Consider the following 15,584-nt stretch of genomic DNA (forward strand, 5'->3'; position numbering starts at 1 on the left):
GAGAAAATAAGAAATTGATTATGTTGGAGAAAGCTTTGGGGTTTACTGTGGAAGAAGAAGAAGAGGAGGAGGAGAAAACTAGAGGGAGATGTACCCGGTTATGCCGGAGAAAATATCGGTGCATGCTTTCTTGGTTTTCGGTGAGGATGACCTTTCCGTCGGAGTTCACCGTTCACAGTTGAGGGAGGAGGGTATAATAAGGGTTTTCAAAGATAATCGGTTTTCTGGGAAAGAAAAAGACCTGTCGTTGGTTTTGGATGTCAGTGACATGACTTAATAGAATTGAAATCTCATTTTGAGTCGAAGACTGCCGTGAGTTTGGACTCCCGATACCTTTTCAAGAAAGAGGCTGGGCTGATGCGTGGAGGCTTTTATTGGTGGGGACTGGGGACTAGCAAGTTAGTTGCTCGTCCAAGGGACTAGCAGATGTGGACCTGTGAGACTATGAGCATCTCGTCACTTGAGGTGGGTCCAGTAAGAACTGCATTTTTATAATATAGAATTTAAGATATAATTTTCTAAGGTTACCAATAAAAAAATGTATATATGCTCAACATTTTTATTTTGTGTTTAGGATAAAGTTTTGTGAAAATTCTCCAAAATTTTATATAATGTTAAGAATTTATTCATTGACTTCATTCAAGAATTCAACAAAAGGCATTCAACCCAATTAGTGAATGGGTTCTTTGCAAGCAAAAAATCTACACATAGGCCCAGTTGGTTTTTGATTAATAGGATTTTGGTTCTTATTAATTAATTTATCTTCTTATTTCACAAACGTGTGAGAATTACAGCAAAATTGATTTTTCTGAGTATCACTTCTTTGGCTAAGTGATACCTTTCTTAGACTTAGTTAGGTTGAGTTTCCCAAGCAAATGGTAAATGAAATGATAAATAAAAATGCTCAAAAATGACACTATAAACATTTATCCAAGTAAATTAAACGAAAAAGAACATGAGTAAGTGCACTTACCTAGGTATGGAGGTTTCTAAAAAATGAACAGTGTCATATTGTTAAAGCATGGGAATCCAGCTTTATATTGGAAACTATCTCCTCATGATGAATTTAAAGATATTTCCAGTGTATTAGGGTTGGTCATCAGAAACCGAAAAAATAAAACCAAATCAAAAATTTCTGTTAACCGAACCAATCAGTTTGGTTTTGGTGGTATTTTTGAAAAACCGGAGGCACTGGTTTGGTATTTTTTGAAAAATTGAAGGCACCGGTTTGGTATTTTTGAAAATTTGAAGGTACTTGTTTGATTTCGATTAACCAATATAAAAACCAGTAGTTAACTGAACCAACTAGTATACATATATTCATATATATTATATACATATTATATATGTTTTATATTATCTATATATTATAAATGAATATATATATATATGCATTATATATAAATATATATTTATAATATACAAAATATATTATATATTATTATATTCATATTTTATATGTATTTCTAGTATTTTTATTATATATTTATAATTTTTTTATAATATATATTATAAATATAAAAAAAAAAAACCGATGAACCAAATCGACAATTAACCGAACTAATCAACTAATTGGCTTTGGTTCTGTTTTGGTTAACAATTTTCTGAAAAACAACGATACTAGTTCGGTTTGGAAAATTGGCCCACAATTTGATTAACCAAATCATGAGCACCCCTACAATGTACTGCTAGATGTTAAGTGAACAATGTCCTTGCTTGGAGGAGATCTGGTCTCACCCAATTAAGCCTTCACCACTACATGGGGTTGAGTATATGAGTCTTGTTCCACCATCTCACTTTGGTTTGTGACATATCCATGGTTAAGGTATCATTAGATTATAGAAAGGGGGGGGGGGGGGTTGGAGGGCTATTAATAGACTAGGAGGGGGCTACAATTCAGATTTCTGAGGTAGATTGCAATCCACTTATCTGTACATTATAATCCCTCAATTTTGCATTATTCCATGGCTTGGTTATTTTAGACCATTCAATTTATGAGAAATCACCTTTTTTCACTTAATATACTTTAACAATGACAGACATTGAATAGAATGAAATGGTGAAATAGGATTTATGTAATCCACTTGGGACAATGTGGCAATCGCGGAAGCTGTTGCTGCTAAGAGGTCACATTGAAAATTTGAAATATCTATTCATCTCCAATCTTAGTTGTACCCTAATATACACTCCTATTATCATTGCATCATATGATCAAATCCAATACAAGTAAATAATGTAAATTAAGTTACACTATAAAACCAGTAAACGATAAAAATGTATTACAATAATATATTTGAATTTTCAAAGACTTTGCTTAGACTGCATTTGGAAGCGTGTAAAATTTACATCGGTTCAGTTTTGTAGGCATTTGGAATGAACGTGCAATTATGATTGATGTAAAACTCTACTTCGGTTTAATTTTGAATGCATTTGGATGGAGCGGAGTTTTACATCGTGAATCAATGTAAAACCTCATCAAACATAAAGTTTTACATCAATAATCGATGTAAATACTACATCATTTTTTTCAAAAAGCAATGGTCACTTTCACAGTTCAGTGTAAAACATTATTAATGTATTTTAATTTACATCGATGACAGTTTACACTGATTCCAAACACAGCCTTGGATCTTAGGTCCAAAATAGCTAAATTTTCTAATAATCAAAACATGATTTGTGGAAGGTAATTTAAGAACATTTACCATAAATGTAATAGTAAATTCTCTATTAAACGTTGAATATACCATATTATCAATTGCAACATTTTAAACAACTTTAAGGAAAAAAAAAACAATTAAAACTGAGCGCCTAGGCATGTCATTCCCTCTAACTCCAAAAACGTAAAATCTCTTTGATATCAAAACCATGGCTAGAATCAGGTTGGATTCATATCAGATCATTCTACATTTTGAATTCAAATCCAGGGACCTTAGATCAAATTTGGATCCTACTAGTTGTAGTCTAATCCAAAATTTGATTCACCATATTTAAAATGAAAAAAAAAAAATTTAAGTATAAAAAGAGAAAAAGAATGTCTTTAATTTTGTGTACATATAAAAGATGCTATGTAAAAAGAGATTTTGGTTTCAGGAGATTTGGGAGTGGTCTTGTTGCTGTTGCAAATACATTCAGAGTTTAGGTGAGGGGTCATTAGGGTTGTTCATAAGAAGGCCCAACCCGACCAACCTGAACCGACCCAACCCGAGTCGGCCGGATTTTCATCAGCACCGATCGGTTTTGGGTTGGGCAAAATCATAAACCGATATATCGAGTAGTTCCTAGTTTCCTACTTAACTAGTTTTCTACTAGAACTAGAACAACCCTATCTTCTAGTTCTTACTTAACTAAATTGTATATATTCTAATTTCTAGTATTTTACACCAAATAGGCAACCCATTAGGCAATTACAAATAGAATTAGGTGCCCTTCTAGTTCTAGGCTTCTCTATCATTTTTGTACAGGAGCAAAACCGAAATTGACCCAACCCGACTCAAATCGACCAGGTCGGTTTTGCCTACCAGTGGGTCGGTTTCGGTTTCGGTTTCCACCTCATGTAACTCGACCAGGTCGGATCGGTTGGAAAAACCCCTGTAAACCGACCCAACCCGACCCGTGAACAGCCCTAGGGGTCATAACTCAAAAAACTGGGGTGCAAATGGATCAGATCATGATCCCATCCAAAAGTCCGATCTTGTATTGTGGATTCGGATATTCCTATTTTGGATTTTCAGATTGGATTAATATCTGATTCAAAAGGATCCATATAATATATGTATATGTTATTTATATTGCATTTTTTGTAAATTTCTATATTATTTATTTTTTATAAAAACGTGTGTGTGTGTATATATATATATATATATATATATATATATATATATATATATATATATATATTGGTGAAAATAGTTGAATAAAAATTTATATTTTTTGTTTTTCTTTATTTAAATAGTAGTTACATTTTCTTTTCTTTTTAATAATTTATTATTTTTTAATTTAATTTAGATTGGATCATATTCAGATATCCAACATCTTGATCGGATTCAAATTCAAATTGATGTTTATGAGATTTGATTGGATCTTCGAATCAGATCAAATTTGAATGTACCTTTGATTCGAATCCGATCCAATCCGACCCGTTTGCATCCCTACTGATCACAAGACCATGTATAGTACTTTGATCAACCAAAATCCAATTCAATCCTCACACTGTGCTAACAGCCACTTGCAGTTATGTTTTGTAATATCTCCCCATGAAAAAAAACATACAAATACAAAATATTCCTGATACACAGCTGCAAAAGGCTGTAAACACTAAGCACGGTGTGAAGACGCTTTTGTGAGGATTGAATTGGGGGATGTTTGGAACTTGGCCATTTTTCAAAAAAACGGTGTCACGTCGGATCCACATAGGCATTTCAACAAACGCCCATGTATCTCATTGTTTGGTTCAGCCGATTATTAGAAATCGGGTATGCCTCGAAAATTGAGACCCCATGCGTTTCATGCGTCGGCGAACCATTTCGCCCAACGTTGACTGATGTGTATATTATGTGGTGCTTACCTGTCAGCAGCACATACATGAAAAATGGTGATGAAAATCATCTTACCAAACAGAATAATATTACTTACTGCCTACGTGGTAGAAGCTTTTTTTTTAATATAAAAACAGGTATTAGAAATATATACGTTTTTTCTTGAAAACCGGTCCCAAAAAGTGTCCACACTTCTAAACACCATGTTGATCGGCCATCACCTATAAACATGATTCATGTTCGTATTGTTGTATATGTTGCTGGGCGTCGGCGGTTTTTAGTTTGATGTTTGAGACACTCGCCGTTCCCACCTTCAACCTTCGTAGCCGCTTTGGCTCCTCCCTCCTACACAAGCCTTTTTTATCGAAAAAACAAAACTTTGGGTCCCAAATTGTAGATTATATGGTAGATGATTAAGCCACGTCTCCTACTTTTTGTAAAAAGTTTTTATTTTGGTATTTATTGACACGTCGAATCTCCCACGGGGTAGGTGTTTTTACCCGAATAAACCAGCTAACATTCCAATTGAGCCACATCTCAGTTTTGTTCGGTGAGGTGACTTTCATAAAAAAAAAAAAAAAACAATTGTCCATACAATTTAATAAGAGTTAAAGTTCTTTCTTTTTTTATGCTACTGTACTGGGTTAGTTTTGCACTAACAGATTTACTTTCTTATCAAACAGACTTTTAGCTGTAATGGATGCAAATACAAATTCCAATAAAGCATATGCTTTTTTTAATCAAAAGTCTAATTGAATGCAAATTTACTTCTTTTTTTATTGATGTACCTTTACATCTTATTATCAATATAAATATGCATTGGAAAATGTATTTTCTGTCATTTGTTAATATATAAATGTAATGTTATCAAACACAAGGAAAAATGAATCAAAGTGCATATTTACCCTAAACCGAGATTTACACTCCAATTGCATTGTTCCCAAACGCAGCCTACTGAATTGGTATCTCCTTACGGGAATAAAATATTTGCTAACTCGGTATCAACTATCATGCATTAGGCTTAAACATTGATGATCTTGACGTGTGGGATCAAACCCATGGAACTATCAACTATTATGGAAAACTAGATTGGTTTTATTTATAATTCTTTTGAATTATTTTCTTGTTGTTAAGTTTGTAAACCTTGTGCCTTTATCAAACCTACTCATTCTTTAGCTCAGTGATCAAAATCTTTGGAGACTTTTGTTTTTATGGACCCCCAATTTCCTTCTCTTGTGAGATGCATTTTTTTATTTTTTTGTCTAATGAATTATTTTTTCATTTGCCCACGAAATTTTTTTAAAAAACAAACATGGGACTATAGATTCTCTATGCTAAGGCTTGCTCTATCCTCCCTACAAGTCCCTTACGATAAAATGCATTAGGGGTGAGAATGAGACATCCGTTAATATTGTTGGAGAGAAAACCTATTCAGGGCCTCCCCTAAGAACTTAAGCTTCTAGGATGAATGGTTTCATCATTGCCCTCATATAATTAAAATTAAAGGAAAATTTATAGTTTATTACCCTCTGAATTTTGTTGATTTTCTAAATGTATTATCTCAAACCCCCTCGTATGATGCAATACCTCCTTGAATTATGCTATATTTTCCTATATGTCATTGTTCTTAATTATACAAACTCAAAAATTTCTGAAGTAGAGGAATCAATAAAAGCCCCAAGCTTAAACCATTAGTTAGGGTTCTTGAATAGATTTTTATTCTTTAAAACTCTCCTCGTGCAAAAGCCTATTGGGTGTGAAGTGTGGACAAACATAGGCCCACCCATGTCTTATCTTCAAATTTAATTAATTATCATTAGGGTAACAAAGATTGGACATTAAACTGTTTGACCATGTTAATGAACTATTCAACCTAAAAGCTCGAGTTGTAAGGTGAGGTCCTTAAATATATTTTTATTATCTAACATGATCCATTATGCAAAATCTCATATCAAACTTGAAGTGTGAACAAACATAAGCTCACCTATCCCTACCTTTTGATGGAATTTAATTAAAGGAGGAACAAATCATAAATTTCCTCTAAGCTTTTAGGTTGAATGGTTCTTTGAAATATATTGAGAAATTTACTTGACTTTGATGATAAGTCATGATCCTTCACGTAAAAGACATATGGCAGGTACCGGATCCCATATGTCAGACGGATCATGATTGGTCCAGTGTTCATCATATGGTGCAAATCAGAAAAATGAGTGCAACGGGAAGAGTTCAGTCTATGATTCTGGTCCTATTTTGAACTGGCTTGAAAGTTGAAACTGGTTACTAGTCCTTTTGGACGAGATATCTGGTCATCCGGCCCGAATAGAGCTAACTTCGCTGGTTCGCTGATTTGCTAACGTTTTCGGTCCACCCGGCCCGAATCTCGCTCGCTCTTGCAACTAGGACTTCAGACAGGGAATGAATGAATGATGTCTTAACTCGAAAAGCAAGCCACTAGTTCAGGATCTGCTACAAAAATGTTGTGTACAATAGGCTACGCATCCCAATCACAAATAAGCACGTCAGCAACATCCGAGCCCACGGGCCACGTTGTCTACACACTACAAAAAGTTACTCTCGCTAGTAAATAGGTTGACCCCACGGAGTAACGGTCGGGTCTTACGAACGGTCGTATCAAATTTCAAATTTGAAAATGCCATCTAAGATATTAGGAGGAAAAGGAAAAGGGATTTTCTCAGCTTTACCGTCTTGCTGTCTTCTTCAAACAGAACAACTCAGTAGTATTGCCTGAAAAGAGCTCCGCCATTCTAGATCTCGTCTTTACAACCACTCCAAGCCTCGGTTATCATGGAAGAAATTCAATTCAATACTTTTCATCACGACCTGGAAGCCCCAATTTCGACTTCTTCGCTCTCTAGGGTTTATGACTGGGATCAGGATCTACCAAAGATCAACTCCCCGTTTGTCAATGCCGGTTGCAGCCTTGAACACGAAGGTCCTTTACTGGAAAACGATGATGTAGTTTCAGTAGATTCAGTGCTCTGTCTTTGGGGTTCTAGACTGGTTTCTTCGGGGTTTGTGCGGGCGAATTGCGCAGGTTAGTGTAATGTTTCTTCTTCTTAGTATGAACGTGCATTTTCAATTCTTGAACTTCCATCTTGATTTCATTCCAGTTATGGTAACCATTTTCTCAGTATGTAATTATTTTATCTGAACAAGTCAAATATTGGATTTGTTAGTTTGAACTGTTGTAATTCTCATATGAGGCGTTCTTTAATACTGTTTAAAGGTATCCATTTTCTTGATTTTATCGTCGAAGCTAATTTGAATTGGTTGTTGTACATTTTGAGGATTCCTGGTTGGCTTTATTAATTGTCTTCCATGTTACTCGCACCCAAGCATTTGACTGATTGCATTTGGTGCTTGTCCTAGTACGATTGGAGGGTTTCACTGATTAAAGGATGATAAAACTTGTACTTAATAGTTTCTGTTCTATTCGGTTCAGATTCCATGGGGCTTTCAAGTGTTCATTGACCCTTCTCTTGTACCAGAGGATCTTGTGATGTTTGTGAATTGTGGCGGAGGCACTTTACGGGAAGCAGATGCCACTATGAGATTCGAGCCTGATATCTGTTTCGAAGGAGGGGATGTTTTAAGAACAGATGAAAGCATACTTGACGGTGGGGATTATCCGTCCATTTACCAGTCAGCACGGTTTGGTAACTTCTGTTACCGGTTTGACAATCTCCTCCCTGGAGATTATTTCGTTGATCTTCATTTTGTGGAGATCATAAACACAAATGGACCTAAAGGGATGAGGGTCTTTAATGTCTTTCTTCAGGAAGAGAAGGCAAGAGAAATCTCCATGAAGCAAAATATTTTACTATGATTAATTTTATCTTAATTAATCTTTTTTTTTTTAGTTCTCATATGTTCCATCTTGTTTATATACAATTGCCAGGTTCTATCTGAACTCGATATTTACTCAATTGTTGGAGCCAAAAAACCATTGATGTTGATTGACGCCAGGGTCTCTGTTGGGGAGGATGGGGTACTTGTAATCAGGTTTGAAGAGGTCAATGGAAGTCCTGTGGTTAGTGGGATCTGCATTAGAAGAGTACCTAAGTTACCAGGTACTCTTTACCTGTTTAATTCATTGTCAAGATAGATCTAATAGTTGCAAAGAAAACTAATTTGTGCTGTTCTGGTTCTTGAATCCAGCTCCAGAGGTGAAATCCAAACATCTCATCTGTAAAAACTGTTCTACTGAGATAGAAATTTCTTCAGTTCCGGTTAGTAATCAACTTAAAATTCAGAATAGATTCATGCAAGAAAAAGGATGCACCCGATTGTTGTTCATTCAGTTCATTATTGCTGGACTTTGCAGAATAAAGTCATGCAAATGAAATCCACTATCAAGTATGAGAAGAAAATTCAAGAGCTGACTACACAGTGTCAGCGCAAGACAGATGAATGCTATGAGGCTTGGATGTCCCTGACAGCAGCAAATGAGCAGCTACAGAAGGTCAGGATGGAACTTGATGATAAGACGTTCCAAACTCACTCTCTGGGTAAGATGAAATCAAATAATGCAAGCCTTCCACTAAAGAAAATGCTTGATATCTGTTAACTAGGGGATTACATTACCTTTCAAAAAGAATACAAAATCCAATATAAGATTGGTCTAACAGAATGCTCATACCCATCACCCAATGAAATCCCGTGTGGTAAATTCTATTGGTTATTTGCCATAATTTTTTGGATGTATAGTTGAAATATGAAACATCCATGGAAAAAATCTCTTTATAAGTGAACCTTATATTCCGGGTGAATTCTTTCTTCTCAGAATATCTCATCAGTGGATCCACTGAATGGCAAAATCCTTTGCTATTTGCCCAATTGGTAGCTTCTGTTTCCTATTTCATGAAAAATTGAGCTCCTGGACGTGCTTTGTATTTTTATTAGATCAAGCTATGGAGAAACAAGAAGCAAAGCTAAGGGATATTTCTAGTAGGTATGAGCGAGATAAAAAGTTCTGGGTTGCAGCAGTTAATGATTTAGAAGAAAAAATAAAGGTAAAAGGATTTTCCTTTATGAATGCAAATATATTGTTTGATTAGCTCAGGAATTCACTTTCTCTTGTGGCACATTAGAAAGACAAATATATTGTTTTTTGCAGGTTATGAGACAAGAGCATTCTCAGCTCTCTCATGAAGCACACAAGTGTGCTGATTCAATTCCTGAACTGAATAAAATGGTATTTGCAGTTCAGGCCTTGGGTAAGTTTGATTCTGTTCTTTATTTTGAAATATTTATCTAAGTTTATGCTTCTTATGAATTATGGCTATATGTTAAATTCCTTTACAGTCGCACAGTGTGAGGATCTTAAAATGAAATACAGTGAAGAGCAGGCGAAGAGGAAAAAGCTCTATAACCAAGTCCAGGAAGCAAAAGGCATGCGTTTTTTCATTGTTCAAATAACTTAATTGATTATCTGTTTAATGCCATGCTTGAGAATTGGAGTGACTCAACTTCTTTGTTTCACTATACTGTTATATTCCAGGGAATATAAGGGTCTTTTGTAGGTGTCGTCCATTAAACAAGGAAGAGATATCCTCAGGATGTGCTTCAGTGGTTGACTTCGATGCAGCCAAGGATGGAGATCTTGGGATACTGACAGGAGGCTCCACAAAGAAGACCTTCAAATTTGACAGAGTATACACCCCAAAGGATGGCCAAGGTATTTGCACATTGTGATTTTACCAGTGAATGTAAAATGACCTGGAAAAATAGTAATTGACTGTGGTTATGTTTTGATGAAACAGCTGATGTGTCCGCAGATGCTTCACCATTGGTGATTTCAGTTTTAGATGGCTATAATGTCTGCATTTTTGCATATGGACAGACAGGAACAGGAAAAACTTTCACAATGGAGGGTACTGAGCATAACCGAGGAGTCAACTATCGCACTCTAGAGAAGTTGTTCAAAACTGCCAAGGAAAGACGTGAAACTTTCACATATAATATTTCTGTTAGTGTGCTTGAAGTCTACAATGAGCAGATTAGAGACCTGCTTGCTACATCACCAACACAGAAGAGGTAAGGTTTAGTCCTTTTTTTATAAGGATAATGACTGCAATAATGTGTGAAAAGAAGGGCAAAGCCCTTATGCAAATGAAAAAAAAAATGCATGGCCTTTGACTATGATTCACACATATTGATGCAAATTGTGATATGAACCAGAGATGATGCTATGCCACCATTTTTTTAATTGACTGGAAAATATAAAAGAAGAGAATGTGCTGAGCTCTTCTTCTTCCATAGGCTATTCTCCAATTAAATGGTTATGCATGAATGGGTAATGAAATGGTGACTGTAGTCACCAAATGCAGGAAATCTTGACAAAATGCTGTCATGCTTTATAAGATAATCAAGGTGGAACAGGATGGTGGAATACTGACAGCAGAGGAGCATAATAATAAGCACGAGTTTCTTATAGCTCTCTGCCTTCAATACAAATACTGACTCAGCAAGAAATAGTGTTGCATTATGATACCTTCAATGCAAATGCTGATGAATGCTCAACTGATTTCAAGTGTTTTGTGCCTTAGAGAAGTAATCCGCGTTCTTGGATTGAGGAAAGAAAATGACTTGCCTTGAGTGAAAAATATACTAACCAAAGCAATTGCTTGTCTAAATTTGGTTTTGCGTTGTTGTATCTAGATTGGAGATAAGACAAGCTTCAGAAGGGGTTCATCATATTCCAGGACTAGTGGAAGCAAAAGTTGAGAACATTAAGGAGGTCTGGGACGTACTACAGGCTGGAAGCAATGCTAGAGTTGTTGGATCAAACAACATAAATGAGCATAGCAGTAGATCTCACTGGTTAGTGGCAATATCAGCTCCCTGTTCAATTTTGCATTACCATGAAATGGTTCCTTTTGCTTAGTTCATTTTCTTTGATTTCCTATCAGCATGCTATGTATAATGGTAAAAGCAAAGAATTTGATAAATGGAGAATGTACCAAGAGCAAGCTTTGGCTCATTGATTTGGCGGGGAGTGAGAGGCTCGCAAAGACAGAGGTACAAGGTGAGCGGCTTAAGGAAGCTCAAAACATCAACAGGTCACTTTCGGCTCTTGGAGATGTCATAAGTGCTCTTGCAATGAAAAGCAGCCACATTCCATACAGGTCTGCAATGGTCTTGCCTATCTAGACTAAATCCAGGTTCCTGACTTTGTATTGTATCCTGATTCATTCTTGTGGATTTTGCAGGAACTCAAAGCTGACACATCTTCTTCAAGATTCACTAGGTAATACATTTGTATTAGCTATATCATTGCTAGTTAATCCAAGTCCCTTGTGGATTTTGTATTAGCTATACCATTGCTGGTTAATCCAAGTCCCTTGTCCACAGGAGTCATCTTTGACATGCCTTTGTTGCTGATGCTCATGTAATTTAGAATGGCTGAGTCATTCTCCATTTCTGCTCTACAATGCAGCATGCTCTCTCTCCATCTTACTTTGTCCATTTTTCGCATCCATTACTTTGTGTAAATCAGCTCTTGATTCTATGCAGGAGGTGATTCCAAAACCTTGATGTTTGTACAAATCAGCCCTTCAGAACTTGACTTAGGTGAGACCCTGAGTTCCTTAAATTTTGCAACTCGAGTTCGGGGAATTGAGTTGGGCCCTGTAAAGAAGCAGGTTGACACAAGTGAGCTTCAAAAAATGAAAATGCTGGTATGTTTAACCCCAATAAGTTAGAACATTTTTTAAGGGAAAATTCCCGATACTTTTGGCCTAGTGCCACTTTGGTCCCCGAACTTTAAAATGCGACAATTCAGTACCCAAACTTTCAAAACGTGTCAATCCAGTACCTACCGTTAATCAGCTGTTAACCAACTGTTAAATGGTATTTGAAAAAGACACAAATGCCCTTCAAATGTCATTTAATTTTCTTTATCAACCATCCAAATGTTGACAAAAAATTAACAATCCCATATCCTTGCTTCTTCCATTCAAGAAAGTTGGAGTCACGTCTCGGTTGGCATTTTAGACCCCAACTTTCCTGAATAAAAGAGTCAAGAATTTAGGACTGTTAATTTTTTGTCAATGTTTTGATGGTTGATAAAGAAAATTAGATGATACTCAAAAGGCACTTGTGTCTTTTTTCAAATGTCATTTAATGGCTGGTTAACGGTATGCACTGGATTGACATGTTTTGAAGGTTCGGGGACCAAAAATGGCACTAAGGGTACTAATTGTGAATTTTCCCATTTTTAATTTAGTAAGTTCTCCTCTCTAATTTAGTATTTCCTCTCTGATAAATTTAATCCATCCTAACTTCTTTCTCTTGTTTTTTCCACTTTTCCTTGAAAGCTTGACAAAGCAAGGCAGGAATGCAAATCCAGAGATGAATCCATAAGGAAGTTAGAAGAGAACTTCCAAAGCTTAGAAAGTAAGGTCAAGGGCAAAGATCAGATTTCTAAAAACCAACAAGAAAAGGTAAAAGAACTTGAAGGCCAACTTGAACTGAAGACTGAATTACAGAGCCAGTTGGAGAAGCAAAACTGGCAACTGGCAGAGAAACTGAAGGGGAAGGAAGAAAGTTGTACGGTCCTTCAACAAAAGGTCGCTCTTCATTTCACTTTGTTCATTTCCTATACCAACTGCTGATGTTTTTTTTCCTAATACCTGAATTATGTTTTGTTTTTTAAGGTCAAGGTGGTTTAATTCGTTTATTTCCTATACCAACCCTGATTTTTTTTTTCTAATACCTGAATTCTGTTTTGTTTATTAAGGTTAAGGAACTTGAAATCAAGCTGGAAGAGAGAGAAAAAGATTACCTGGAATCCATGACTCTCCAACAGAAGGTCGCTGCCACAAACAAAAATTTCTCCATTTCATCCACAAGAAAGAAAAAAGTGTCTAGAGTTCCTTGTGCAACAGAGACAAATGTTATATGTGCTCATGAAACATATTGATCTCCTCTATGTCAGTTCAGTTGTTTGTCTTTGTTGCACCTGGTTGTAAAATGATTGTAATTATCTATAAATCAGCTATCTCAACAATCCAACTCATAAATTTTGAGAGCAAAAAAAGATACTACTCCATTGATTCAAAAAGAAATCATTATTTCTCAAACAAAAAGCCCAGCATAACATATAAAATAAAAAAGAAAAAAAAATCTGGGAAAAGAAACTACTACAAACTTCTAACTGCTTTCTATGTGTTGATTTAGGTCAAGGAGCTTGAAAACAAGCTCAAAGAGAGAGCACAACAGTCTGAGTCGGAGTCTTTTATCCTTCAACAAAAGGTTGGGCATCAAAGTTGTCTTTCACTGTTTAACCAGCAATTGTATCTTATGGGTACTAACTTCCTCCCTCTTTTGTTAATATTTCACAGGTAAAGGAGCTTGAGAGCAAGCTGAGAGACAGAGAAAACAATTCAGAGTCTTTATTCCTTACTCAAAAGGTCTTTCCTTTTAAAATTATTGTCATTGTAGTATTTGCCTTGGGCTGACAATTGTAGCAGAGTACAAACATGCAGAAAAAAGGAAAGAAAATGGAAAGAATGTTGCAAAGTCTGCATAGTTTTAGGATTTGACCAGAGAAATAACTTCTCCTTGTATGCAAATGCCACTTCTTATACACGATTACATTTTATTGCAGGTGAAGGATCTAGAGGAGAAGCTGAGATCACGGGAAAATGAATCACAGTCCATGCTACATTCACCCAAGTCAAGAGATAGCCCAGATGAAGGAAAATCCTGTTCAAGGGAAGAATCTATCAGTGAAAGTGATTCCCATATTCTAAGGAGTTCCAATTCAATCCACCGCCCCATCAGTCAGGAATCTATTTTACTAAGGGGGGCTGACTCCCTCCGTGAGCTAAGAAGGAAAAGAGAGGTCAGGAATGGTGAGATTGAGAACAATTATGTTGTACCCATTCCTTCACTCGAGAAGAGGATGCTTGCAACTGAGGCCAAGAATGTTAGGCAAATTAACCCCACTAAAGCATTTGCAAGGATTACGAAAACAACAAAGCCAGTTGTTACCCAGAAGCTCTTCACTCAGAACAGAATCAACAGAGATCAGGTTCAAGGAATCAAGGAGAGGGATAGGACAAGAGGTTGGTCAAGATAGTAAAGCGGAAAACCAGTGTTCTTTTCCTCTGTTTAGGAATTCTTTGTAATGATATTATATGCCCTTTCTATTGATAAATATACACTGTACTGTGAGTGTATCTGAGGCTGCAAATGAATAGATTGGCCATTTTATTATTGATGGCAATCTCAAACTGTATGTAGAATAGATGAAAATCACTGATTTGAAGGATCATGGAATTCTTTGTAATGATATTATATGCCCTTTCTATTGATAAATATACACTGTACTGTGAGTGTATCTGAGGCTGCAAATGAATAGATTGGCCATTTTATTATTGATGGTAATCTCAAACTGTATGTAGAATAGATGAAAATCACTGATTTGAAGGATCATTTCATTATAATGAAAATTATGCACAACATTTGCTGAAGATCTTACATTACATTGGCTGAGTTACAAATATCACATTTTTTTTTCTCAATGCAAGTTTAATTCTCCTTAACAATTTTCAAGCGTTTGACGGAAAAGCGATCTGCACAAATTCCCAAGCTTCATTTGTTTATTTGAGTTTATTAGGAGAGAGAGAGATCAGTGCCTCACTTAAATAAAGCATATCAAACCGTTCATCTAGGATATTTGAGATTTGAGATCCATGTTCAACTCATGACAACATCCCAGATGGAGTTGCTTGGGTACCTTGATTTCCCGACACCTAGGGATAATCTTGGATAACACAGATGCTCTACTCTGCATCTGGCAGAGTAGAAACTGAGGATTTCCTCTTGGTTTCTATCAAAAAAAAAAAAAAAAAACTGAGGATTGTCATAGACAGGGGTAACACAGACGGGTTTCCTATGACCATCTTTATCAATTTTTAGCTCTGGGACATTTTGAACATGTTCCTTCTCTGTCTCCAAAACATCCAAGGTATCTGTCCGTCTGTCTGTCTGTCTGGTGGCCCACATAAATCCTGAGTGGAT

General features: G+C 36.0%; 1 protein-coding gene across 2 annotated transcripts; it reads left to right on the plus strand.

Annotated features, from left to right (window-relative positions):
• Positions 1-7,148: 7,148 nt before the first annotated feature.
• LOC148850710 (Di-glucose binding protein with Kinesin motor domain-containing protein) lies at positions 7,149-14,948 on the plus strand. Of its 2 annotated transcripts, XM_088942707.1 has the most exons (19): positions 7,149-7,590; positions 8,045-8,343; positions 8,455-8,626; positions 8,715-8,785; positions 8,881-9,064; positions 9,459-9,568; positions 9,673-9,772; positions 9,861-9,947; positions 10,057-10,233; positions 10,319-10,592; positions 11,217-11,378; positions 11,468-11,683; positions 11,768-11,805; positions 12,072-12,235; positions 12,875-13,126; positions 13,297-13,368; positions 13,737-13,811; positions 13,901-13,969; positions 14,167-14,948. In XM_088942707.1, exons 1-19 carry the CDS (start codon positions 7,341-7,343, stop codon positions 14,638-14,640), a joined length of 3,246 nt encoding a protein of 1,081 aa, XP_088798833.1. In that variant the 5' UTR covers positions 7,149-7,340; the 3' UTR covers positions 14,641-14,948. The 2 variants fall into 2 exon arrangements, with proteins under 2 accessions (XP_088798833.1, XP_088798834.1); XM_088942708.1 differs by lacking the exon at positions 13,901-13,969 and having other exon boundaries at positions 7,200-7,590.
• The last annotated feature ends 636 nt before the right edge of the window (positions 14,949-15,584 follow it).

Source organism: Nelumbo lutea, chromosome 5 (assembly GCF_056320005.1).
Source record: "Nelumbo lutea isolate HS-2025 chromosome 5, American lotus-T2T, whole genome shotgun sequence".
Classification (NCBI taxonomy): Eukaryota; Viridiplantae; Streptophyta; class Magnoliopsida; order Proteales; family Nelumbonaceae; genus Nelumbo; species Nelumbo lutea.

Coding starts and splice junctions, on each gene's coding strand:
- LOC148850710 (XM_088942707.1), top strand. CDS start 7,341: ATGGAAGAAATTCAATTCAATACTTTTCATCACGACCTGGAAGCCCCA. Junction 9,773..9,860: donor ATTTGCAGTTCAGGCCTTGG/GTAAGTTTGATT, acceptor ATTCCTTTACAG/TCGCACAGTGTGAGGATCTT. Junction 11,806..12,071: donor TCTTCTTCAAGATTCACTAG/GTAATACATTTG, acceptor GATTCTATGCAG/GAGGTGATTCCAAAACCTTG.